This window comes from Leptonychotes weddellii, chromosome 4 (genome assembly GCF_054177405.1).
Source record: "Leptonychotes weddellii isolate Sample4059 chromosome 4, ASM5417740v2, whole genome shotgun sequence".
NCBI classification, from domain to species: domain Eukaryota; kingdom Metazoa; phylum Chordata; class Mammalia; order Carnivora; family Phocidae; genus Leptonychotes; species Leptonychotes weddellii.
In genome coordinates this window covers 159,526,898-159,543,594 of record NC_138372.1, presented here as the reverse complement: position 1 = coordinate 159,543,594, position 16,697 = coordinate 159,526,898, and the positions used below count along the sequence as shown (strand labels likewise).

General features: G+C 51.5%; 1 protein-coding gene across 25 annotated transcripts in view; it reads right to left on the bottom strand.

Moving 5' to 3' along the window:
* LOC115938771 (uncharacterized) overlaps nucleotides 1-16,697 on the bottom strand; it is a 331,027-nt gene that overhangs the window by 126,670 nt on the left and 187,660 nt on the right. For 19 of the 25 annotated variants that reach the window (XR_014144392.1, XR_014144395.1, XR_014144393.1 and 16 more), the window contains 2 exons: nucleotides 6,691-6,763; nucleotides 5,948-6,097 (listed from right to left, as the gene is read on the bottom strand). The exons of 5 other annotated variants lie outside the window; for them this stretch is intronic. Coding sequence is in view for 4 of the 20 variants with exons in the window: in XM_081816542.1 (XP_081672668.1) it covers nucleotides 6,066-6,097; nucleotides 6,691-6,763 (105 nt within the window). In the remaining 16 variants the exon portion in view is untranslated. Of the gene's footprint in view, nucleotides 1-154; nucleotides 6,098-6,690; nucleotides 6,764-16,697 lie in introns of all 25 variants that reach the window. One more of the 25 variants, XR_014144403.1, reaches the window with a different exon arrangement.

The following is a 16,697-nucleotide window of genomic DNA, read 5'->3' as shown; positions in this document are numbered from 1 at the left end:
CTGTCCCTAATCCTTGTCACCCAGCCAGGGCCATCCCCCCCAGCTACTTCCACCTGAAAGGGGGTGTGAGGCACTCTCCCCAGAGACGAGAAGCCCCCTAGGAGGGCAAGGGCAGTGGACACTTTGTGGGTACACGCTATGAGCCCTCGCTCACCTCCCAGATTCTCCTGCACCGCCATGCAATTCCAACAGCCCTGCTCCCGCCGGAGCTAAGAACATCCCGCCTTAGGGAAGTGAAGGGCTTTCCACAGTCACCGGTGAGTGAATACAGAGGGACCCTGACGGCAGTCCAGGTCTGCTGGGCTCATTTCAGGTCCCCTCCTCCTGACCGTGCCGCCAGCCCTGGACCCAGTACAGAAGCTGCAGCGAGGACCTCCCTGAGAGAGGGGACAGTGGCCCTTCGATTCACGCACCACCCATTCACTGAGCATCCCCTCTGGGGAAGCGCTAGTAGTAGGCTCTGCCAGAGGGGTTAAGAGCATGGACCCTGGTGTGGGCCAGTGTGGTTTTAAGTTCTGGCTTTAACATCTGCTGGATGGGGCAGCTGGGCCACATTGCTTAACCTCTCTGTGCCTTGGTTTATTCGTTTGTAAAATGAAGGCAATGTCAGCACCTATGTCTCAATAGGGTCTCAGGAGGATTAAGTGGTTGGGTAAACTCCACACTTGGAACCATGCCTCGCACATGGTCAGTGTGATCAAAGCACTAGCTTTCATTGTTCTTACTGTGGTAGATGAAATGGACCTCGTCTTTGCCCTTACAGGAGTGCAATCTCATGAAGGAAAACGGATGTGAAATAAATGTGTCAGGATAGACCCGGCTAGGAAGGAAAAGCAAAGAACAGTGGGAGTGAAGGGTGAGAAAGCATGCACCATGCAAAAATGGAGAGAACGAGCACTCCAAGCAAAGACACAGCATGTGCAAAGGCCCTGAGGTGGGCAGGAATAGGGTGTATCACTCAGCAGAGGTCAGTGTAGCTGAAGAAGAGTGAGTGAGGAAAGACATCCATGCCAATTCATGCAGAGCCCAGTGGGGGATTTTGAGTTTTATCCCAAGAACAGAAATGGGAAATCCTTGGTATGTTTGGTAGGGCAGACACAATTTGATTCACATTTTGTAAAGATCGTGCTGGCTGCCAAGTGCAGATGGGATTGCAGGGGGCAAGGATGGATCCAGGGAGTCAAATTGGGAAGCTCTTGCCATGAGCTATGGGGGAGATGAGGATGATTTGGGTAGGAGGGCTGGTGGTGGATGGAAAATAAACTCAACTGAAACCCCAGATGCTGGAGGCTCACGAGGAGAGAAACCACAAGTCAACCAGAACTGTCAGCTGGCTGGCTCCCTCCCCCTGCCCTGGCCAGGGACAAGCTGTCATGAGTACTCAAGGCACCATCATGATCAGCCAGATTGGAACGTTCTAGAACACCCCTCTTAGAGGAGTTCACCTAACAAGGCCTGTGCCAGGTCCATGATGAAAGGTGCTGCTGACCTCGGAGCTGACCCCCTCCATGGGAAGGGAGGCCATGGTGGGGAGCATCTGCAGATTGGATATGCTCCATCTTGACGAGGCCACTCGTGGCATCTCGAGAGGGGACGCCGTGCTCTGATGTGAGGGGACAGGGGCATCCGCCTGAGGGAGGCATCCTCTCCTTGGGCACGGAACTCCTCCCACACTCCCCAACCCACACCAGGTTCTGAGCTGCCTATGGGAAGGGACCATGTCCCACCAGGTCTGCAGTCCGTGCCTGGCACAGACTCTCGGTAGGGCAACCTTCTCACTGGAGGACTGGCTCTGTAAGGACAGTCCCCATTTTACGCCTCCTTCCAACTCCAGTGCCCAGCACAGACCGACTACAAGACGTGCATTCAGTCAAATGTGGTATGAAAGAACAAATGACTCTCCTCCATTCCCTTGGAGTCAACTACTCAATCACCGAATCAAGGGCCATGCTGAGAAGCATGACATACTGTAGCCGATGCCCTAGAGGAGCAGGCTGGGAAGCCAGACACAAGCAGAAAGACACAAGGCCTGTTCCGACTGGCCCTCCAGGAGGCATTCAGACGGCGTCTTTCCGACGGAGCAGTTGACTTCCAGGCAGAAGGGCCCAGAGGGAAAGCGAATGATGGAATGGAATTTGAGCAGAGGCAGGGTTTGGGTAATCTGAGGGGCGGCCAGTTAGAGAGAGGGGACCCCCTCACTCACTGAACACCCGTCATTGGGCAAGCCCCAGAGAGACTCTTCTCCGAAGAACCCTGGAGCCGGACCTCACGACCCACATCACAGTTGAGGACACTGAGGTGCAGCCTGGTTCAGTGACTGGCCCACCATCACAGAGCCAGGAGCGGGTAGAGCTGGGGACGAACCCAGCCCTGTCTGTGGTCCCCTCAGAAGGAGGCACGACAGGATCAGGTACAAAAGTCAAAGAAAGATAGTGGTCAGTTCAAAAGACGGAGATGAACCCCGCATGAGAGGCGTCTGTCATGAGGTGATGAGCATGGAATCATAGGGTGGGGTGACAGTGATGGGCTTTAATAGATGCTAGGAGGTCTGACCACCTTTGATCGGAGGGCCAAGGACAGAGCTGTGCTTTCGGAATCTGGACTTGGCCATCAGGAGGTGAGGAGAGAGACTGGAACCTCAGCACGGCCCACCAGAGGGCGGGACTGGAGAGGCGGGGGAGAGACGGAAGGAAGCAGGACTTGGGGCCAACAGGAAGGAAGCGAAGCAGAGGCAGGACTGCTGGCTGGAAAGGGTCCAGGGAGAGGGAGAAACCACTTCTCCTTCCCTTTCTGATGATGGCAAGATTATGACTGCACAGCAGGGCTGCAGAGGGCAGGACTTCCCAAAAATCGGGAGGGGAAGAGTTCTGTGCATGTGTCCGAAACAGAGGCTGCAGTCCCCAAATCATGTGGTCACCTCTGACCTCTTCTACCCACCCTGGAGCTTCATCTGCAGTGTGCTCTGCACTCGGGCCCTCGGAGACCCCGCAGTGCCCCTTCCTCCAGATATCAAGGCAAAAGAGAGGCACAGAAATCACGGAGATCCAAGGGTCAGTGGCCAGAGACAGCAAGAAAGGCGGTGTCACCCCATGCTATGGGTAGAAACCCACGCACAAGAGGCAAATAACTTGTCTAGTATCACACAGTGAGTACTTGCCAGAATCAGGAATCAGACGCAAGGCCTTCGGTGTAGACCTTGCCTGTATCCATGTGGGACCCAGCAGGAGGCGGCGAACGAATACCCCGAACTTCCTCCCTTCCTGCCCACCCGCCCCACCTCCCAAACAGAAGCCAGAGGGCCCAGGAGCCCCATGCGGCATCCATCCTCTGGCACCCACACAGGACAGCCTCCCCGTCACAGGACAGGGTGGACGGGGTGGGGGGGATCTGAAGGGGGACAGGGAGATCACCCAGCACCTCGCCACTCCCACAGCCAAGACTGTGGTGGGTACTTGGGCCTGAGCTGCCTCCCCTCTGCAGAACCCTGGGGCAGAGGCCCCAGGCCTGGGCTCTGCAGCAGGAGGCCACCTGGCTCTCTGTCAAGGGTAAGGCCCCACACGTGCCAGGACTGTCTCCACCCACAACTGATCCAGCATCTTCACATCCCCTCCTTCCTTCCGCATTCACACCCCCTGCCCTGCCCCACCTCGATCATATGCAAAAATCTCCCAAGGGCCTGCTTCCAACGCCGCAGGGGAAGGCTGGGCGCAGCTGGTTGTCCCGTGGAAGAGATGGGGGCCCGCCGATGCCCACCCTGCACCCTGGCCCGCCCCCAGCCTGCCTGCCAGCCCCGCACACTGAGGCCTGGCTGCCGGTAAAAAGAAAGGGCTCCTATCTCTGATTCCTCAGGGCCTCTGATAAGAAATGTCATCCCTTGCTGGGTAATATTACCCGCCCGATAAGAATCTCTATCAAGCTCAAACATATGGCTGGCTACAGAACACAGAGCCCAGCAGAGCAGGATAATTTATTTGCTTAAGCTGAAAGCCCTGGGCGGCCGAGAGAAGTACACTGAATAAAAGAGGAAGGAGCCAAATTATAACCTCTCCGACTTGCATGGGGATTTTCAAGGGGAAGGCTGGGGCACCTGAGGACAACAGGGGGCCCTCCTCGCTTTCCTCCCGACAGGATAAACACTTTCCCCTGGTCTTCCCTCAAAGGGCACTTTCACTTAAGCTAGCTATCACAGCTAATCCTCAAGACAACCTCAAGAGCATTTTTAGTCTCCTTTTGCAGATCGGGAAATTGAGATTCAGCAAGGTTAAGTAACCTGGCCAAGGTCACACAGGCAGCCAAGCAAGAGCTCAGACTTGGACCCCAACAGGCCTGACTCACCAGTGTGCAGCTGCTGGGACTAAATTAATCAACGGGGTCCAATGTGCCCAACTTAACTGACAGGGTCAGCTACTCATCACCGTCTCAAAGGTCCACGGCAAGCCTCTCCCCCTCGCTGGGTCTCTACAACCTGGAATGAAGAGGAAGCCTGGCGGGCACAGAAATTCAAGGGAGAGAGTGGGGGGCGGGGGGGGTGGCGTGTTCCGGTCAGGGGACAGGCAGGAGCGACAGAACGTGGTAAGTGTGGGCACAGTAAGGATAGGCGGCTCATTGGGGAGAGGTGGCTGTCAGCACACTCTACATTCTTCCATGCCCCCCTTGCTTCAGCAACACTGTTAAGGCTGATAATGCTTTTTGAAAGTGAGTATCACTTTAAGATGGTTCCACATTACTTCATAAAGCCACTCATTCTTTTTTCCTTTTTAAAGATTTTATTTATTTATTTGACAGAGAGACACAGCGAGAGAGGGAACACAAGCAGGGGGAGTGGGAGAGGGAGAAGCAGGCTTCCCGCCAAGCAGGGAGCCCGATGCGGGGCTCGATCCCGGGACTCTGGGATCATGACCTGAGCCGAAGGCAGACGCTTAACGACTGAGCTCCCCAGGCGCCCCAAGCCACTCATTCTTTTTAACAGCTGCATAGTATTTCATTTCAGGACACATCATGACTTAATCAACCAATCCCGAACTGAGGGGCTTTAAAAAGACTGTGTCTCATAAAGACACATGGACAGGTGAAGCACAGAGTTTGCATAGGATACTACAACGGTAGATACCTGTCGCACACTTGTCACAGAAGGTACAACACCGGGAATGGATCCTAATGGACTAGGCGCGGGGTGGGCATCGGCGGGCCCCCATCTCTTCCACGGGACAATCCTATGGACTCTGGATGATAATGACGTCAGTGTAGACTTGTCAACTGTAACAAGCATCCCACTCTGGTGTGGGATGCTGATGGTATGTACATGGGGACAGGGTGGATATAAGAGCTCTCTGCATTTTCTACCCAATTTTTCTGAGACCCTACAACTGCTCCAAAAAATAAAGTCTGTTTAATAATAATAAAAACCAATCGATCACACAAGTGTGAGTCACAACTGGCTCAATTCTATTCTGTTTACTATTGACTTTCTTTTCCCCTGAGTTTGGGTCATACTCTTCTGCTTCTTTACATACCCAGTAATCTGATCAAAAACGAGGCATCGGATGTCAATAAAATAAATAAATCGTCTTATCATTTGCCATTTCTGAAGGTGCTATTCACACCATCTGCACCTGTGTATGTGTTTCTCAAGGAAAAATTCCTAGAAGTCACCCAGTGCCTTATAAACTCGGTTTTTCCTATCCTTCTCATTCAGCAAAGTCTCAATACTGAGCCTCGACAAGCCGGTGGCTCCCTGCATGCCCACCCTCCTCAGGCCTTGGTGGGACTCTGCTAAAAGGACCTTACTACTCTGTGTGAGCAGCAACTGCCACTTCCACAAAAGCACATGAAGAAACAAACATACTTCACTTTTGGCCGCCAAAAACCCACTCTTCCTGCCCCTTCCTCCTCCGGACCCTGGTGACTTCATTCTGGAATCAAAGTGAACACTAAGCAAGACACCAACCTCTCTTCATTCAGGCCATTCCTAGAGCTGGTCAACATTCTTCTTTTCCTTCTGGGCCCTGAGATATTCAAAAATGCAGATAGCCCAAGGCTGGAGAGAGGCAAATCTCCACCGGAGCTCAGGACTCTGCTAAAATCACAGCCTGACAACCTAGGAAAACACAGTAAATATCAATTATGCAATTTGGAGCCTGAGGCACCTTGAAGAAAAGCATCTATTACAAACAAAATCCTCTGATAATCAGAAGATAAAGAACACTTATCTCCCTGGCTGAAATGAAGAAGAACCTAAGGTAAAGGAGGTCATCCTACCTGGGAGAGGTTGGTATCCACTGAAGACCACAGTGGGTGCTGAGGGGTGCACAAACATGAGTACAGCAGAACCCCTCCCCGTCCTAAAGGATTCAAGACCCACCAAGGGTCCCGAGAAAAAGGCTGTGATCCATGTGGTCATAGAGGGAGGGACCAAGAGCTTTGGGAACAAAGAGGAAGCAGGCACTGTGTCTTGCACAAGTTAGAGAAGAGGATATTTGAGCTAGGTATTGAAGAGTAGGGGGTCACCAGGCAGAGAGAGGGGAGGGGACTTTCAGATGTCTTAACATCATGTGTGACATGGAGTGTGAAAGAGTGGCCAGTGGCCAGGCGGTAAAGGGTAGCCCTCACGCTATGTTAAGAAGTTCCACTTTTCCCTACAGATGCAATGGGGAGTCAGAGAGACTCCTGAGCAGTGGAGTGACAGATCACCTCTACGCCTCATCAACACCATGAAGGGACCCTTGGCCACAGGGGACCCAGTGTACATGGTTCCCAGGTCATCCTGCAAAGCAACAGACATAGTGGTCAAACCAGTAGCCTCCAGAGCCAGCAATCTGTCTTCAAATCCCAGCTCTGCCACCACCAGGTTGTGAAAGTGGCTCATCTAGTCCAGTCTTCCCATCTGTGAAATGGGGGTAATAGCAGCAGAGGCTTCTCTTAGTGCTAGTATGCGGACGGTGAATTGGATAAAGTTGATGTATGTAAGGCGCTCACACCAGTGTCTGGAGCATGACAGGGGCACAACATGTGACAACTGGGGGGGGTGCTGCTCCCATCTTCCCCTTCACCCCGGTTTCCTCTTTCAGCACTGTCGTTTCTTCTGACACATGAGCTGCCCTGAATCTGAGCAAAGGTGAGCAGGTTTCAGTCCAGGTTTGCTTTAGGAGGGCTGCAGCTCTTGTCTGAAATAGACTTTGAGGACTGCTGGCTTCTCATGAGCTTCCCAGCATCCCAGTAGCAGGTGACATCTAAGACAGTGGCTCTCAACACTGTTGCATCGAAGATTAATCTGGGGAGATGTTACAACCTCAATGCTCAAGCCCCATTCCCAAGACAGAATCTTTGGGTTGGGGCGGGGGGGAGTGGGGTGGGGTGGGGAAAGGCAGGTATGGGGAATTCCTGCAGCGAGATTTTTAAATTCCTCAGGGGAGTCCAGCATTATACCCCATTTGAGAACAACTGATCTAAGGGCCGAACTGAACAAGGAAGGGAAACATGGCGATGTTCTGGAAAGTGCTGCCACCCTGAGTTGGGTAATCTCCAGAAGGCACCTGGCTCCCTAGGTTTCTGCTTCCTCACGCACAGGGCAATGCCTGGGCACCTTACCTCTTCCTGGGATGTCCCACTGAGCTTGCAAATGCGAAAGTGCCCTGGATCACTACGATTGTGACAGAGCTGTCAAAACTCTTCTGGAAATAAGCAAACCCATGGAATACCAACACATACAACCATGTAGGGACATGCAATGGAAAAAGCCTTGGTTAGGTGCACAGAGCTGGTAACCAGTTAAGGTCTCTCGCTAACCAGAGATGTTACTAGCAATCCCATCCTTTTTGTCTTCAGCTTTGTCCACGGCAGACCAGGGATAAGAACTGCCTTGCCAATCAGACAAGGGGTCTGTGAGGTGCACGCAGGAAGACACAGGTCACACTATGAAGGGTCAGGCTACTGTAAAGCATTTTTATTTCACATTTTCTAGGTCCTCCAGGCAACATGGAAAGTTCCAGAGAGAGAGAAATGCCCCCTTCCACAACTGTTGTAACGGAGAGTAGGGAGGAGACAAGGAGCAGTGCCGGCCACAGGAAAGCTCTCTTCGCGGCAGGCTGGAATGGAACCTGTCAGGGTCCAAGTGGGGATCAGTGATAGGCCAGGAGAGCAGGGTGGGGCCGAGGGCGGCTCCAGGGAGACGTTAAGATAGGAAATGCTATCTGGGAACAATGGAACCACCATACCGTTGTCCTGGCCTGGATCTGACAAGCGGGGATAAGACTCCAGGAAACATGTCCCTCAACAACTGGCCAGAAGTGGCCCCAATAGACCACTGGCCCATTACTTTGGTTTTGCATGCATTCATGCATGCACCCTGCAATGGGCATACATCCACCATGTACCAAGAACTGTGTTAGAAGGTGGGGATGCGGGATGCCTGGACTGGGTGGGGGGGTAGGTCAGTCGGTTAGGTATCTGCCTTTGGCTCAGGTCATGATCCCAGGGTCCCGGGATTGAGCTCCGCATCAGGCTCCCTGCTCAGTGAGGAGCCTACTTCTCCCTCTCCCTTTGCCTGCATCTCTGCCTGCTTGTGCGCTCTCTCTAGCTCTCTCTCTCTCTCTCTCAAATAAATAAATTTTTAAAAAAAGAAGAAGAAGGTAGGTATGCCAAGATGAATAAGACCTGGTCTTCACCCTCAGGAAGGACAAAGGACAAAGACAAGGCAAACAAAGAAGTAACATTTAGGTACAACACTATGGCAGCGTGTTGTGTATTTCATATTTAACTTCTCAAATCCTCAGTGTCCCCTCCAAGTAAGGTACTAGCTCCATTCTACAAATATGGAACCTTAGGCTTCGAGAGGCTGGTTACTGGACACGGATCACACAACAGTTAAGAGGCTGGGCTCCCGTCCCGATCCAGAACACTCGGGCTCCTTCCCCCACAGCTTAGTTCGACAACCCAGAGAATCAAAAGGCAGTGATCTTTCTCTCTCTCTCTCTCTCTTCTCTCACACACCTCTTCCAGGCACAATGTCCGCATTTAGAGAAAGTTTAAGCACCGTAAGAAGCAAACAAGAAACACAATTAGGCACAGCACGCAGCCTACGCTTATGGCTCAATAAATACTTACGAATCAGAATCCAAATATAATAGCATTGGAGAAGCAGAGCAGAGGTGCGAGGTGTTCGGGATGTCGCAGACCCGAGCCTGAATCTCAGGCTCAGGATTTACACCTCCCTGAACTTCAGGGGCCTCGTCTTAAAAATGGGAATAGTATAACCTACTAGAGGCCGACTGGGACGAAGTCCACACAACGGGGACAGTCTCCTGCCCTCAAGACCCCTGCACCCCGCCTCGGGCTTGGGGGACATAGAACAGCAGGTGTCCCGCACAACCAGGAGAGAAGCTGGCCAGTGTCAGAAGCTCCCGCTGAGTCTGGAAACGGACCCCACGCGAGGTGCCCGACCCCTTCCACACAAGCCCGCTTCACCCGGACTCGGCAGCCCTCGAGGAAGGGGCACGTGCTCACTCCGGGCGCTGCATCTGCACCAGGCCTGGGCCACCACCCCGTGGAAGCCTCTTAGGCAGGCTTCTTCTCTTGACAAGTTCACACTCCCTGGTGAACAGTACTCAGAAAAGCTGGGGTACAACCAAATGGAGGTGCTGGGGCAGGTACAGGGAACAGCTGCCCTAAGGGGCTCTGACTTAACCTTGCCTGAGTCCTCACCGTCCTGTGGGCACCAGTTAGTTTTTATTTTGTTTATTTTACCAGCAGGGAGGCTATCCCGGTTTGAATTACAGAATAGAATATGGCTCCAGATTCGACAACTGCTAGTAGCTGGGTGGTCTTAAGCTAGTGACTTTACCTCTCTGGGCCTGAGTCTGGGCCTGGACGTTATCTTGAAAAATAGACACTCATCTACTCAAGAGATATTTACTAGGTCCCTACCTGTGCTCCAGGGAATACAACCACTGGGCAAAATCAACAGAAATCTCTTCATGTGTGGGGCTCAACAGGGATGGGGGAGGCAGAGAGCCGACAAACAAACAAACAAGAGGGTCAGGTGGTGCTGAGTGCTCCAGAGATCCATCAAGAAAGAACGGGAATGGGAGATGGGGCGTGAGGTGGGTACTGTTTTGCACGCACGGCCAGGAACGGCTTCTGTGACAAGGAGCCATCTGAGCTGCGTGTACTCTGTGCAGGCTCGGATCCAGGTAAGGACAGGTGTGTCCCATGGACTAGCTCACTCCACCCTCTCCAGCACCCCTAGAAGGAAGCCAGTGCCCCTCTCTCCACTTTACACAGGACAAAGCTGAGACAGAGAGGTACAATGCCTTGCCCAAGGGGACGGAGGGGGATACTCTGAAGCCCAAGCTCCAAATGGCTTATGCTAATTCTTCCATTCCCAGAGCTCCATTTGTGGGCAGCTGACACTCTGGAAATGATCACTGATCACTGTCAATACGCCGCAGAGAAAGAAGAAGGTAGGGCGGATGAAAGGAAAAGCAGACATGGCACCTGGCACAAAACGTAAGTACTACATCCATTTGGAAGAACAGGAATATTGATTGTAGGCTCTTCTCCCTCTCTGTCTGTCTCTGATAGACACACTGCCTTCTGTCTCTTTTTATACTCATTTTTATGTAATTTCCTCAAGGAAGAAGGCCTGAGGCCCTGTGTCCATTTTAGACTGACTTCTGATTCGCAACTTTGTTCCAGGTTCTGCTCTCTCCTGTCCCAAAGGAAAGGGCCCTCCCATCCACGTCATGAGAGCACCTTCTCCTTCCCACGGCCATTATTCCAGAGCCAACCCTGGTGTAATTCTGCTCAAGCCACAGCCTGGAGCAATGGGAAAAGGGGGAGGGCAGGCAGCTGGTGATGGTCCTAGAAGGTCCCAAAGATGCAGACAGGGTCATATTGATCCAAAGGCTGACTACTCCTTTGAAAGATCAGCTTCTACCTCAGATTCTCACACTCCAAAAGGCCAGAAAGAGCTTCTTTAAAAACATTATTGAAGGGCGCCTGGGTGGCTCAGTTGGTTAAGCGACTGCCTTCGGCTCAGGTCATGATCCTGGAGTCCTGGGATCGAGTCCCACATCGGACTCCCTGCTCGGCAGGGAGTCTGCTTCTCCCTCTGACCCTCCCCCCTCTCATGCTCTCTCTATCTCATTCTCTCTCTCAAATAAATAAATAAAATCTTTAAAAAAAAACCAAAACATTATTGAAGAACTTGCTTCTGGGGATTCACCATGATGTGCTTCTTCTCTGGCCTCCTATTGGATTGGAGCTCCTGGAGGCCAGGCCTCAGGATTCTGCCCCTACACCCAGCACCTGTAGGCCCAGCATGTTTGATGAATGAATCCACGGGATGGATGGAAGCAAGGGAAAGAGAAAAGGAAGAAGGGAGAGAGGGAGGGAAAAAGGGAGGTGTGAATTATAGGGTAAAAAAAAAATGCCTATTAGATAAAATTATGGGAAGTAGAGATAAAAGGGAGAAGTGGATAAAAGCAAAATGGCCATGGCACAGTTGAAAAAAACTATGGAATACTATGCAGCAGTTAAAAAAGAACAAGGTGTGTGTGTGTGCACACATACACACGTACGCACACACACACAGAGACGTACGCACACACACACATACACCCACGAAAGACCTGTAAAAGATGTCGTTCAGTGAAAACTGAGTATACTGAAATACTCAATTCTCTGCAGCTCATAATGCTACGCAGTCCATGCAGCCAGACCCAGGGCGCTGGCTGGAGCTGGCCATAAATCCCAAGGAGATCAGCTGACCCAGCCCACTGCCTCAGGCTGACATTTCCACCCATGATGAAAGAAAAGGCCATGCCCTTTCTTCAGGGCTCTAGGCAACAGCAATCTTGTGACCCAGCTTCCAGTCTTGCTTTGCTCCCCCAGTTCCTTGAAAATACTTGTACTGGTTTCAAGACAAAATAACTCAAAGGAGCTTCATTCACCTGCAGGCCCCCCACTTGCCTGTGATAACTCATGAAGGACAATGCCCTCACATGGAGCTGTAAACTGAAGACCTAAGGGCTCTATCTGGCTACAGGTTTCACCCAGGGAATATTGTAAGTATTTCTGAATTCGCTGTCCCCACCTAAAATTCAGGAAATTTCATTACATTACATGGTCCAAAAATTAACTGGGCAGCCCTGGTCCCACACACACAGTAGCTAGCTGGGTAGCTGGGTGCTGAGAGGGGTGGGGAGCCCCTTATTCAGGGCACGTACCCTCCCACCGACCACCATCTCATCCCTCAGAGATCACCTAGCCCAAACTCGTCACAAAGAATCGCTGCTCAGAGAGGTGAGGAGACTTGCCCAAGTTCACACAGCAAGCCAGGGGCAGGATGGAAACCAGAACTCCATATTCCTCACACAAATACCTGTGTCTCTTCTAGCTGCCAGTTTGAACCAACTGCAGCCTTAGAAGTTAGATGATCCGTTGACATCTGGCTAGAATAAGGCTTCTAGGGTCAAAGTCCAGCTCAGGCAGAAGTGATCCTCCTATGACACGGTGACCCAAACACACCATATCCTACGACAAGGGGACCCAAACACACGATAATCAGCCTGGGCCCGGTCATCTGGACGACTCTTGCTCAATGTTATTCTTTGCTTCATGGTTTCCACATCCAGAGAAACAATACTTCTCTAAAAATCAATTGTCCCCAGCAACCCACCTACAGAGTTCTTGGAAAATATGGGTTAAACATTTTGCTGCACACACACAAAAAAACAAGGAACAAAAAGGGTGAGGGAAATTCATCAACATGGCCCTGCACTTTTCATGATTCACACCAAACGTTTTTCAAGTCACCAAGTTCAAATGACCCTGTCCCTTGGGGCTGCAGAACTATTTTCACCAACACTTGCCAGTAAGGAGGCTCCACATGTTTTAATAAATGGAATTACTCAGTATCAGGAGACACAAAATGGCTTCGAGAGGGTGGGAGGTCAGGGGAACTGAAAATGTCCTGGAAAGAAGATGCCGGAATAATCAATTTCTGACACAAGAGAAGGAACAGCCGGGTGCCATGCCACAGCCCAGAACATTGGAGAGGCTGACTCATTGCAACAGAGCAGGCAAATAAATAGGCGGCCCCACTGGGATCATTTCCCGTTTCCAGAACAAATAAGGTGATAGAGGGCAGCAACCAGTCCTGGAGGATGCCGACACATAGTAAGTGCTCAGTAAATATTACACACACACACACACACAGTTTCTGAATCTCCTGACTTGTGTCGGATAGCCCAATGGTCTGTTCCTCTCCTTATAAGCACTTGCCCTCTTGGGGATCACACCAGTCTCAAGGCTTAAATAATAGGACTCCAAAATACATATCCAAGTATTATCCTTTTACTCCATGCATTAGTCCGGGTTCTTCAGAGCAACAGAAATATAAATAAGGAATTGGCTCACCCAGGTATAGAGGCTGTCAAGTCCAAAATCTGCAGGGTCGACCAGCAAGCTGACTGGAGACCCAGGGAAGAGCTCATGTTGTTGTTTGAGACTGAAGGCCATCTGGAGGCACAATTCCTACTTCCTCGGACCTTCAGTTTTTTTTCTTAAGGGCGTCGACTGATTGGGTGAGATCCACCCACATTTTGGAGGGTAAGGTGTTCTACTCAAAGTCTGACGTCAGTATTAATCTCATCCAAAAAAATACCTTCACAGTCACATCTAAACTGCTGGGTTTTTTTAAAAAGATTTTATTTATTTGTCAGAGAGAGAGAGCGAGCACAAGCAGGGGAAGCGGCAGGCAGAGGGAGAAGCAGGCTCCCCACTGAGCAGGGAGCCCGATGCGGGGCTTGATCCCAGGACTCTGGGATCATGACCTGAGCCGAAGGTGGACGCTTAACCGACTGAGCCACCCAGGTGTCCCCTAAACTGCTGTTTGACCAAATGTCTGGATCCCATGGTCTAGATGACTTGACATGCATTGTTCAATTTAATTTAATTTTAATTTTATTTAAAGGTTTTATTTATTTATTTGAGAGAGAAAGAATGAGACAGAGAGAGCATGAGATGGGGGAGGGTCAGAGAGAGAAGCAGACTCCCTGCCAAGCGGGGAGTCCGATGCGGGACTCGATCCTAGGACTCCAGGATCATGACCTGAGCTGAAGGCAGTCGCTTAACCAATTGAGCCACCCAGGTGCCCAACATGCATTTTTTTAAAAAGATTTATTTATTTGACAGAGCGAGAGAGAGCATGAGTGGGAGGGGCAGAAGGAGAGAATCTTCAAGCAGACTGCCCTCTAAGCGCAGAGCCTGAGGTGGGGCTCAATCCTAGGACCCCGAGATCATGACCTGAGCTGAAATCAAGAGTCGGACGCTTAACCGACTGAGCCAGTCAAGGAGCCCCTTGACACTCAAAATTAATCTTCACATTTCAGATGCATATATCCAGCTACTTCCTGAATCTCTCTCTTTGGATGTCTGATGAACAACTCAAACATAATGAGTGGAATCCTACCTGCAAAAGAAACAAAACAAACATTTCCCAAACCCTCACTGATCCCCTTAAAAGAATAAACAGAAACTTCACTCTCTACTTGCTCAAGGTAAAACCCCAGGACCATCCTTTATCTGATACTCTGTATCCAAGCCATCAGCAAATGCTACCTTCATGATACATTCGTATCTGATGGCTTCTTGTGATTTCCTCTGCTACCACCCCCACACACTATTTGTCATTCCTTCCCTGGATTTCTGCAAAAACCCTGGGTTTCTGCCAGAGCCTCCTAACTGGTCTACCTATTCCCACCTTTGCCACCTTTAGTCGATTTTCAGCAGAGCAGCAGAATGAGCCAGTTAAAATGCAAGTCAGGTCTGCTCAGCAGCCTCCAATAGCCCCAACTCAACAGAGAAGAGCCAACGTCCCTGCCCCAACCCCCTCTGGACCATTTCATCCCTGAATCCCTTCTGCTCTTCGTGGCTAGCCTGCCTTTTCCCCGGGGGGACGCCTGCCCATCTCACAGTGCCCACATGGGGCATTTCCTGAAGCTCAGCCAGCACCACCCGGCCTTAGAACCCAAGCGAGGGCCGTGAAGGCATTAGTGCAGTAATCTGAGGACAACGCAGGGTGGGAGCGATGCGTGGGGTTAACTAAAGGAGAGGAGGGTACAGGCGGGGATTTGTGTCTTTGAAAGACTTCCAAAGGCAGCTGGTGGGGCTTGTTCTCTGAAGTGCATTTGTAAAAGAAGAATCAGGTGGCTGCCAGCTAAGGAGAGGTGGGTGGAGGGCGGAAGGGGGAGAGGAGGAGAGGTGAGAGCCAGTACAGGGGCATGGCTATCTCTGAGTGCTCGCTGCCACACGGTGCCATTTCACCCATCCCAGGCTGGAGGGATCCAGGCAACGGAGACAGAAAGGAGACGCTGTATTTGATGGTGGCCAGAAAGCCACCCAGTGGCCAAGAGGATGGGCAAACGCACGGTACCGGTGGGACGGCTTGGCAAGAGAGCTGACGCCCCCTCCCCATCCTCCCGTGCCCCTTCTCCCTCTGAAAGAATCTGAGGACAAAGGTTCAAAGGCTGCAAGGTCCCTTCTGTGTTCGGAGGCCTTGGCTGAAGACTTTTGGGGAGGGAGAGCGGAATCAACATCTTTCATCCTGCAGAGCCTGAGGCTGCCTTCAGAGGACCAGCCCAGCTACTCAGCAGGGCACTTTGGCAGGGAGGTGAGGTTCAAGGTCCCTACGGGGCCTTCTCTCACTGGGCCCAGTGAGAATGACCCTCATCACCTCTCAGAAACGCCTCTCGGTTAGCAGGACCCTGTCTGCTACAGAGCATGCTCTAAGCCACGAAAAGTCTGTCCCTAGAGACGCAACTGATGGGAACCGGGCTCTGTACGCAACGATCCTGAGGGGCCCAAGCTAGAGCCGAGCAGGAACACAGGGCCGGCGAGAGCGTGACCTGATTACTCACAGGGTCTTGCAATTCCAGAGACAACCGCCCTCGAGCCCAGCAAAGGGCTGCACCTCTGTCTTAGCACTTAGCACTGCCGGGAGTTCGACTGTTCCTCTCATAGCCTCATTGTCATCATGGGTCCCGTTCCTGTAGTGGCCATGTGCGCTCCTCCCCGCGGTACCCTCACACCCTGCGAAGTACCAGCCCCGTGGCGAACGCTGAATAAACATGAACTGAATAATAACACACTCAGGCGAATGAGAGGAAGACAGGATGGAGACTCCTGGAGAAATCTGGAGCTTTAAGGAACCGTCCATAGACATTGGATCCAAAACATGATTTCAGACACTGAATGGAAGTTTATAGCAGTGATTCCTCAATGGGGGTATTTGGGCTGTTTCTCAACTGGTCAGAAATTCTACTGGATTTCTAAAGGAGGGCTGCACCTTCCTTTTCAATAAGGCCACAGAGAGCCCCCCAAATGTCAAGCTTCTCTGCTCGATCCTGGCCAGAATGGTATCAACCCAGTCTGGTGACAAGGATCAAAAACCCCAACGGGCGGATATTTTTAGGTAAGAAAGCGGGTTTTAGGTAAGAAGGTAGGCAAACGATTACCTGCCAAGTGAAGTTTAATTGAAACAATTCTCTTGCAAGGAGGGTGAATCAGCAAAAGGGATTTCTGGAGTTGCAAAGGTGGGGCCTTGCTAGGCTAAACCAGGGGTTCTTAATGGAGGATGCTGTTGCCCCTCACCCCCCAGGGAACATCTGGCAACGGCTGAAGGCATTTTCGATGGTCAT